The 10,055-nt window shown below is 33.7% G+C and overlaps 1 protein-coding gene across 3 annotated transcripts; it reads right to left on the bottom strand.

The window, feature by feature from the left end:
• Positions 1-2,027: 2,027 nt before the first annotated feature.
• On the bottom strand, positions 2,028-7,214 carry LOC111371649 (serine/threonine-protein kinase HT1-like). Of its 3 annotated transcripts, none has more exons than XM_022993741.1 (7): positions 6,993-7,214; positions 6,129-6,545; positions 4,844-4,965; positions 4,461-4,666; positions 4,212-4,386; positions 3,840-3,974; positions 2,028-2,477 (listed from the first exon to the last, which is right to left on the bottom strand). In XM_022993741.1, exons 2-7 carry the CDS (start codon positions 6,499-6,501, stop codon positions 2,271-2,273), a joined length of 1,218 nt encoding a protein of 405 aa, XP_022849509.1. In that variant the 5' UTR covers positions 6,502-6,545; positions 6,993-7,214; the 3' UTR covers positions 2,028-2,270. The 3 variants fall into 3 exon arrangements, with proteins under 3 accessions (XP_022849509.1, XP_022849507.1, XP_022849508.1); XM_022993739.1 differs by having other exon boundaries at positions 6,129-6,577; positions 6,993-7,213; XM_022993740.1 differs by lacking the exon at positions 6,993-7,214 and adding an exon at positions 6,933-6,949 and having other exon boundaries at positions 6,129-6,577.
• Between the last annotated feature and the right edge of the window lie 2,841 nt (positions 7,215-10,055).

The raw sequence follows: 10,055 nt of genomic DNA, 5'->3' as shown, positions 1-10,055 counted from the left end.
AGTTTTGTTCGAATAACTGAATAATACTAGAGGGCTAACTTTATCAACGCACAATATTTCATACTGAACCGTGTTCCAATGAATACTTTGATGTATTGGGGATTGATGCTCCCAGGCCAACGAATTGGAATTACAAGCAATATCTAACTAATATTATTATATTAATTTCTTCAATTAAACGTAGTTAATTTTATTTCGACTTCATTATAACTTTTGTGACTATAATCTATATGTAGATCCTAGATATCTTTTAAATTCCGATATCAATATTATCTTCAATAGAAAGGCAACAAAAAATAGTGGTACAGAGTGGCCATGTTATATTGGTCAAATAATGCGTAACATTTGGACAAATAGACATTAAGGATTTCAATTCTGGTCTGCCACGAAAACTTAGTGCATTATTGATTGGAACAAATTAAAGATTAGGATTCCACATATGATGTATTGGATTTTTCTTGTTCATGGTTCTAAGTTGTAAGAAAAGATATAATTATTAATTACTAGCTATCAAAGAATGATAGAATCAATAAATTAGTCAGATTATAAAAAAGAACAATTATTCAAGAATTAGACTATTGGAATTTTAAAATAATTCCTTAAAAGTAAGGTATCACATCAAATCACCCTACCCGTCTCTACACAAACCCTAAACAAACGATGACGAAGTAAAGTAAACGAAATCATGGCTTTTACCGCTTCTTCCGCTTCTATATCGTGTCGCCGTCACCAATTGACTGAATCGTTATTGGAATTTAGTAGTTGTGGATTGAGGTGCACGTGGTGGTAGCGGTGATGGGTTGGAGGTGCATTAATAATTGTAAATTTGAGGTGATGGTTGCATAGAAGTGAAGGTGGTGGATTTGTTGGCAAAAATGCCACAAAAGAGTGCTTTGACACCATGTTGCTGAATAATACTAACCTAAAGAACTATGGATCCCTGTCTCTATGCAAACCCTAAACAAACGATGACTAAGTGAAGTAAATGAAATCATTGCTTTTACCGCTTCTTCAGCTTCTCTATCGTGTCGCTGTCACCAATTGACTGAATCGTTATTGGAATTTGGTAGTTGTGGATTGAGGTGCAGGTGGTGGTAGCGGTGATGGGTTGGAGGTGCATTAATGATTGTCAATTTGAGGTGATGGTTGCATAGAAGTGAAGTGGATTTGTTGGCAAAAATGCCACAAAAGAGTGCTTTGACACCATGTTGCTGAATAATACTAACCTAAAGAACTATGGATCCCGCACAGGTCGGCAATGGATGCGGAGGGAGGTGGACATTGCCGGCACTCAAAAAAGCGAGAGCTGGATGAAGATCATATTAGTTGTAGACGCTTGGTGGTGATGGTGGTGGTAGACTCGAGGTGAATGTGGTGGTGGTAGATTGTGACTTTGATGCGATGGTGGTTGTGGCGATTTGGTGATGCCAACGGTGGTGAGATGGGGTCGGGGTGAGATCAGGTGAGGTGAGGTGGCAAGGGGTGAATTGAATAGTTTTTTGTGATCGCTTAATTGGGTAATTAAAGATTAATAATTAATTTGTAACCCAATAAAATGAACGATTTGCGACTAAAATTTGTTATTATGATTCACAAATTGTTTCTTTGTGATTCTAATTTGTGACGAGTATGTAATCATGATAAAATATTTTGTATTATAGTGACTGATTGTGACTTAAGTATTAAATTACTGGTTACAAAACTTTATCAGGTTCCCAAACACCCGACTCTTGAATAAATTCCGCACGTTAGAAGGCAAGGCTAATTCATTCATATTCATAAGAGAATATATTCCCGGCATAGAGTAAAGGAGAAGGGGCTGGACTCTCAAAAAAAAAGCAAAAACAAAAAAGGAAAAAAACTCGAATCAATGTTTAAAAGATTAGCTAACTTGATGCAGTTGCTAAATATGAAACTTATCTCAAGCGAATTGGAAGATTACGTGCACGCACCTAACTGGATTCTGACAATAATGCCTTCGTAATCAGCTGCTATTATTCAAACATGCAAGGATTTGAGTTTATCCATGACAGAGTAGAATAGAAATAGATTCTGTTCGTTTAGGCAACAGGTAAAAGTATAGGATCCAAACTACAATGTTACCAAACGCGAGAATAAGTAGAAGTAAAGACAAATATTTTCTTGAAAAGATCAAACATGTTATTCGAACTTTTCACCAGTTATTCCAAATCATGGACAAATTCAACGAGTTCTCAACAAATCTCCCAAGACATATAGCGAAAGAGAAGTGTGAACAGATAACAAAATTTTTATGGACCCCGAGTTGGAGCAAAGCAGAAACAGCCTCCAGCCTGGTCTTCCGGTATCATTCCACCTCCTTTGCTCGTGTCAATTGCCTCCAACAACCTCACAACCTCGTCCATGTCAGGTCGTTTCTCTGGGTTTGCATCCCAGCATTTTTTCATGATATTTGCAAGAGAACTTGGACAGCAACGTGGAATTTCTGGCCTCAAATTCTGCCCAAAACAGAGAATACTGGTGTCAAGCTTCTACCAGCAAATCAAGTGACATACAGAAACTATGCCTAATATTTAAGAAATTGTTCAAAAATTAAAGACACGGGTAAGCATATGCACAGAATCTAAATAATTGTCTAGAATATTGATCCACTGGATGTTAACGAAGAGGTCCAACCAGATTTGCCAGCAATATCGTACGAATTAAATGGGTTTCTTTTGTTTAACCTTCACTGCAGCTGAAAATGAATGGAGCAACTTTCAACCACTCCCCCACCCCCCTTGTTCTAAGGAAACCTTGGAATCCACCGGAAAGGAAAGAAGGCGAGAGGGGAGCAGATACGATCAACCTTCTATTAATCCATCACATGCCTAAGCTAACCAACTAAGCAGCTCAAGCCTAAAGTTAAGGACTCCTTTTTTTTTTTTTTTTAAATGAGAACCCGTTTGGGCTTGCTAACGAGGTCGTTCACACATTCATGTCCGTAAATAACATTCGTATCTAAACCCACTACCCAAGGGGATATGCCGTAGTCATCTGGATATTCCATACATGTATTGGATCGCTCTAATATTCCTCCCATGTGAAACATTTTAGGAGGCCATATTTTCCATGTGAGACATGAGATCTCATTGTACCTTCTCCATTGTAGAGAAAAACCTGAAAAGGCGAAGAGAACAAAGCTCTTATATCCGATTTTATTATTCTCTTGAGTAGGGATTAGGGCTTTATCCATAACATATGTAGTCTTTTTTCCTCTACCAACCCACTGCAAGCCCCATTCCTACCAAAATTTATATAAAATTCAACCTCAAACATCTCTGTCCCTTAAAACCATGCCTGGGTCTGGAGAACATGGCAGCAAGAATATTCTTAAATACATATGGTGAAGGATGGAGGGTGAAGGTCGGCTTCTTCTCATCCTTCAGCCATCCCAATCATGTCTGTAACTCTATGTGCTTCCCTCTCCTCTCATTTCCTCCTCATTAAACACTTTTAGGCGATTAACAGGGACCACATCATTTTGTGCATGTGCCATTTAATTTCAAGCTTGACTGAACAAATGCTTCAAGAGTAAACTTAAAATATGTTGCTCAACTTGCATAATGCTCCAGTGTCACATCTACGCATTGTCAATAACGTGTTTATAGTGTTATTAGAATGCCAAATCACACGAAATAAATAAAAATTACATAAACATCGTATCAGGAAATAAGACAGATTTGGTTTAAGTGCTTCCCCACATCAAGTATATCCAAATATCCAATTAAATACAGTAGTTAACTGAAAAATATTGAGAAGAGTATGTGGAAATGCAATACAGCAAAAGTGTGCAGAACCTAGAAGTGATCAAAACTGACCTGTCTGACAACTGCAGAAGAAACCTCAGCAAAGCTAAGATCTGGGTAAGGCAGATCACAACAATATATTTCCCATAAGCATATGCCAAAGCTGTAGACGTCACATTTTCTGTTATAAGGCTTGCCATCAAGTACCTTAAAAGACAAGATACCTTATTAGCTTCTTTATATCAATGACAAAATAAAGTATTTATAATTTATGCCTGTAATTCATCCCTAGCTTTAGGTCTTTTTTAATTTGATTCAATTGTGAAATAATACGACATGTGTGCATGAAAGTATAATCTATTCGGAAAAAAAGGGTTAATTGACTCATATTTATGGCTGTGATTTACTAGAATTATGTAAGAAACTATGAGACAGTGTGAATACCTCAGGAGCCATGTACCCAAGAGTACCAGTTTCACCAGTCATGTCCTTGGGATTCTGAGCTTCAACGCGGGCGACTCCAAAATCAGCAATTTTAAGTGTTCTATGAGTGTCTAACAACATGTTTTCAGCTTTGACGTCACGATGTACGATCTTCTTCGAATGTAGATAGCTTAGTCTGCAAATAACATGAGATAAGTAAATATTTCCCTAAAAGAATTTCAACTCAAATAAATTCCACAAGAAAGTTACCCTCTAGATAGATCTAAAGCAAGTTGGGTAACAATTTTAAAAGCTAGCTTCTTTTTCCTGTTCTTGTACAAGAAGTTCTTTAATGTCCCTCCTTGAAGAAATTCGACAAGAACACAACACGCCCTCGAAGGAAGGTCGGAATAACCCTCAGAAGGATTTTTAGAAGGAATTTTGAGCTGTGAAGTCCCCATTGAAGCACCAACAAACTGCAAGCAAGTGTCGTCATTAAGTTGAGAAATTTAAGATTAAGATCTCTGGTCTAAAACAGAAGGTCCGTGAGAGCCATTCCCAAAAATAAAAAGCACATCCTGATCTGGAATAGTTGGATTTCCTGATTTCTAAAAAAGCAAAAATACCCGAAAATCAAGGAATCAGATATTTACTCTTGTGACATTTGGATGATCGAGCTTGTGCCAAACAGCAACCTCTTGTTTAAATGATGCCCGTAGAGCAGCAGTTTCGGCAGCTGTGGCCATGCCATCCTCTCCCCAGTCTAATAATTTCACTGCAGGGCAAAATGGTGCCACATTAAGTATTCCACTGAGAGAACAAGTAAATCAACTCTTGAAGATTGTTGATTCTGTTAACTCGAATCTGATTGCCACTTTTGATGAACTTTTTCTCGTATGGATATAGGGGGAAGAGGGAAAATTTAAAAAATGTTATAGCATTCTGACATGCAAACAATTACAAGTTGAATATGTCTATAATATTTTGTCAACGTCAAAGGTAGCATACTCTAATGAAAATTATGTCCAAATGAATATCGATCAATACAGTATCCAATCTCCTATGCAAAATATCTATACAACTATCCTAGTGTTTCACTTGATACTGAGTTTTGTTCAGTATCTCACCAAACCATTATACTCTTTGCAAAGGCTGTGACTAGACAAATTCAAGCACCTATTGTTGCAAGAGCATAACATAAGGACACAACAAAAGTGAGCCCTCCAAGTAGATTCACAACTAGAAAATTAGCAGAGCAATTGGACCCACATGTTTGTGGGATTGAAAATCAGGGTTAAGTTGAAAATGCGCCTTGAGATGAACCTACAATAGTACCAAACATTTTATAGGACTTCTATAGAATAGCTACTAACTTCATATTAATATAATAAGCTAATAGTGTAAGACAAATGATCTTCGAGTTGTTGGGTCTGTAAAAGTCACATATAGTGTTTTTCTCAAGGCAAAATCTTTCATTTTTATTGGTTGAACCAATCAATCATTAGCTACACAACATCTTAGTCTTAAAATCTTATGCCAAACCAACTCATTGAACATAATGCTCAGCAACCTCAAATTCCCCATTTGTACCCACGCCCCATAAACAAGGGAGAAAACTTATGCCACTGATTAAGTTATTAGTTTTCCATAAGAAAGGACAATAGTTAAATAATGACGGCTGCAGAATTTGTTATGAAACAAAATTCACTAAATTGCATGATAAGTAGGTGCGATGGAATGACAGAAAGAACCTCTAAGAAATGCACATGATCTCACTTTCACTGGGGGGAAACAATGAACAACACAAAGGAAAAAAAAAAAAGTCTTTGCTCAATATGCCAAAATCCAACATTTATCTAATCTCATCCATTTCCTTGTAAATTCAATAAAGCATCATGATAAAAATTAATTCTGACGAAAAGGGAAATATTGGTGTACCTGCAACATCCTGATTATCATAAGTACCGCGATAAACGGTTCCATAGGTTCCCTGAGCAACAAGATATCGAATTTCCAACTTCGAAGGATCAATTTCCCACACTTCCTTAGGCTTATGGCTCTGATTCTGATTCTCTACATTTTTTGACCAAACCCTGCTCAAGTGTTTCTCAAGCTGAACATCCAAGCTTTTGAGATCAATTTTATCAGCCCGGAAAATCATATCTTTGCTACTAATGCTCCCGGGACTCTTGGTGGACAAGGCTTTTTCACAAACACTTGCTGTGCCCTTCAAGTTGGAGGATCCCTCATGATTTTCTGGTTTCCCAGTTTTGGATGCTTCAACCCCTTCTTCACTTGTTTTCACATCCATTTTTCAAAGAATCCAAAGATTTTCCACCCAAACAAACACAGAGCCTAAATTTCCAAAGATATTACTGAATCAAGAACTGGGGCAAAAACAAGATTTCAGCTTCATAAATCCAATAAAATCAAATTTTCAGAAATTAACAACTTTTTGTCATCATCAATTCTTGCAAAATTAGAAGAAAAAAGCAATAAAAGAAAGATTCAACCCTTTTTGTCAAATTTCTACAATAATACTTTTCAATATAAGCTTCAAATGATCCCAATATACGAACCGAAATAAACAAAATTAATTGACTTTTCAAGAATTCAAAAGGCTAATAATTTGCCCTCACCAACCCTTTGCTTAATAAATAAAGCACTTAAATAGAGAAAAAGTAAACCCTAAGATATTGACCCAGTTTCTTGTATATAAAGACCAAATACTTATACACCCACCCAAAAAAATTCAGAACAAGCCCGCTTATTGAAGAAACAAGACGAAGCCCAGAAATCTACCTTCAAAACCCATATTAAAAAAAGGAGAGCCGGAAAGGTTGACCAGACCTGAGAATAACTTTTCGAAATTCAAAGGGAAATTCAGAAGGAATGTCTGGTCAATATATCTCGGAAATTTAGAGAGAGAAAGAGAGAGAAGTGTGTGGAGATGAAAAGAGCGGTTAGAGAGAAGCGCGGGGGATGCCTAAAATTATGGGGTTCTCCTTCGCTTTCCTTGGTAGTCTAGAGAGAGAAAAAGAAGAGAGAGAGAAAGAAGATTCTGTGACAACATCGTAGGATACAAATGTACTCTTCCGTGCATGTCCTTCCAACGAAATTACCTGTAACAAAAGTACAACTTCCCATACAAATCAACAAACTTTTTATAAACAATTTGTAAATTATGTATGAATAATTAAACTTCGCTCCATTTCGTCCCCATTTTTTTTTTTCCCCAAATTTTAATGTTTGAAATGGTGTTTTTTTAAAAAATATGTGATTGAAAAAAAATTTGCGTGTAATATTATTTAATTGAAAATCGTGTGATTGAAAATAAAAGAAAGAAAAAATGAAAGAGAATGGAGCTAAACGATCATTTTCAATCATAATCAATTTAAAAATGCTATCAACTTATTCATTAATCATTTCTTATAAATTTATAAATTAACCATATATAAATTCTTCCCTAACAGAAGCTATTAATTTAGGGCAGATTCCTCCCCCGATAAAAATAAGTGTAACAAGCATTTTCTCGCTCTTTTTAACATCGAGTGTGAAACATCTCCATTTGATATAAAATGTCTATTTAAACGATGAATAGTCACATGACAAGCAAGTGATGTCTTACTAAAAGGGTAAATATCGATCTAGAAACACCACCATTTGATTTTTAAACTAAATGAAACTTTTTTTTTGAACAAAATTTTATTCTTTTTTCGTTTTTTTTTTTTTTTCTTTTTTCAAACGGATATCATAAGTGTTCCTTGGAAATTTGTCTAAATAGACATTCTATTAAGGATACCATAAACGTGATGTTAAAATGTAGGAGATATTAATGCCACAAATGGAAGGTAGGGAAATGATTGCCACACTTATGAAAGCTGAGGACCTATGAAGGAATTTTCCCTGTAATTTAATTTCCAAAGCTCAACTTTTAATCTATTTCAATTTCCAAAGACAAATTTGAAATTTTTTTATTTTATTTTATTTGGGACAAGGTTTCGTTTATTTTCCATTATTTTATATGTTCAAGTTAAATATAATGGTCTACTAAGCGTACTTTAAGAGACTCTATATTTATTTAAAAAAAAATCTTATGCATTATAAAGAATATCATTAAATTTAGAGAGTCAAAAATTTTATGCTTTTTATTTTAGCTCTTCATTTTGCTTTTCCCAAATTTTTTTTATTGATTTCTCCTCTTTTTATTTAACTGTTGTAAAATAATGAGATGATTATTGATAATTATTTAATATATTATGATACATAGATAAGTCTTATTTAGTTTAGAAAATCTATTTCATTTCAATTGTAACTCTTATTTTAGACCTTATAACTATAGGGTGTTGATTCTTAATAATATACACTTGAGTTTTGACTCTTATATTATCTTCTTTTTTTTCTCTTTCATAATACGTTATCAGCACGAAAAACTTAATTTTTCAAAATTTAGTAAAAGTGGTATTTTTTTTATAAGTATAATTATCTATCATGTGTACCAAAATTAATTTGGTAGTATGTAAATTTTTTTATAATATGCGCTATAATTTTCCGCTTCTTGAATTTTCTGTGTGCACAAGTTTTTTGTCACTTGATTTTTATTTTTTTATATTTTGCTTGTACAATTATATGTATCCAACTTCTATCGTGATGAAACATTATACACCCTTACAATCACGTTTGCACTATCACGAGAAAAAACCACATATATTTTGATTGAACAATCACATTTGCACACTTATCAATCTGTGTGCATTAATATTGTATCGATTTGTGTGAATTGATATATATGCATTTTGTATACACATGCATTAAATTAGATGGCTTTTCTAATTGTCATTTGTCTACCACCGTAATGTGTTGATTCCTTTACATTTGACAATTGAGGAATCGTGTGCATATTTGAAATTATTCATAATCTATGTTTGATAATAATTTTTTTGACTTAATTAAATAATTTTAGATGTTTTATTGTAAATTCTAAACTAGTAATTTATCATGTTATTGCTCATGAAGAGCATGGATTACATTTTTTAATATTTCAAATAAAGATATTGATTTTATAGTTGCTGAAGAAGCAATAGTAAAGTATAAAATACTCTCGAAGAGGTACAACTCTGCTAACATTAATATTGTCTAGAAAACATACTCGTGAAGAGTTAATATTTTTAAACAATAATTCACTAGTGCTCCTGAAGTAGCACAATATTTTTAATATTCTAAAAGGATATTATTGCTCCTGAAGTAGCAAATTATTGAAAAATATTTTAGTTAGATTTTACTTGCTCCCGAAGAGTATAATTAAATTCATTTGAATGTTAATTATATTTTTACTCCTAACGAGGAAATTCTTTTACAATTTATTATCAAATAATAATATGTTATTGGTTCTGAAGATCATGACTCTATGATTCAAATATTTCATAAGAATATTGACATTGCTCTTAAAGAAGCGGTAATAAAATACGAGTACATATTTTGAAGAATATATTATATGTAATTTATGAATCTGTATTTATCCCTGAAGGAAAATATATGATTTATGTCATGTGGACATTAATCATTATATGATTATATAATGTTTAATCATATTTTTTAAAATTAAGTAACTAAATTATATTTTATATTGAACCAGAAGTTCAATTTGATTCGCATGACCAGTTGGATCCTCACTGGATTAATAATGGTGCAAAATTAAAATTCGAATGGATATTCAAAGAAGAATGAGAAGATTTTGCAATCCAATGAAATCCTATATGATGTTTGTTTTTTTTCATGAATTTTTTTCATTAATCATCATTAGTTAAAATAGGAAATGAATTCCCTATATTTCTGAAAATTAATCAAGATAATAAATGAAGCCAT

This window comes from Olea europaea, chromosome 22, assembly GCF_002742605.1.
Source record: "Olea europaea var. sylvestris chromosome 22, O_europaea_v1, whole genome shotgun sequence".
NCBI lineage: Eukaryota > Viridiplantae > Streptophyta > Magnoliopsida > Lamiales > Oleaceae > Olea > Olea europaea.
The sequence above is the reverse complement of the archived record's forward strand: the minus strand, read 5'-3'. Positions and strand labels throughout refer to the sequence as shown.

Bases quoted from the DNA above. Each gene is read 5' to 3' on its own strand.
- LOC111371649 (XM_022993741.1), bottom strand. From the start codon at position 6,501: ATGGATGTGAAAACAAGTGAAGAAGGGGTTGAAGCATCCAAAACTGGG. The intron at 3,975-4,211 runs GTATTCACACTG...TTGTCTTTTAAG, and splicing joins TTGGGTACATGGCTCCTGAG to GTACTTGATGGCAAGCCTTA. The intron at 2,478-3,839 runs GTCAGTTTTGAT...TGTTTTGGGCAG, and splicing joins CTTCTGCAGTTGTCAGACAG to AATTTGAGGCCAGAAATTCC.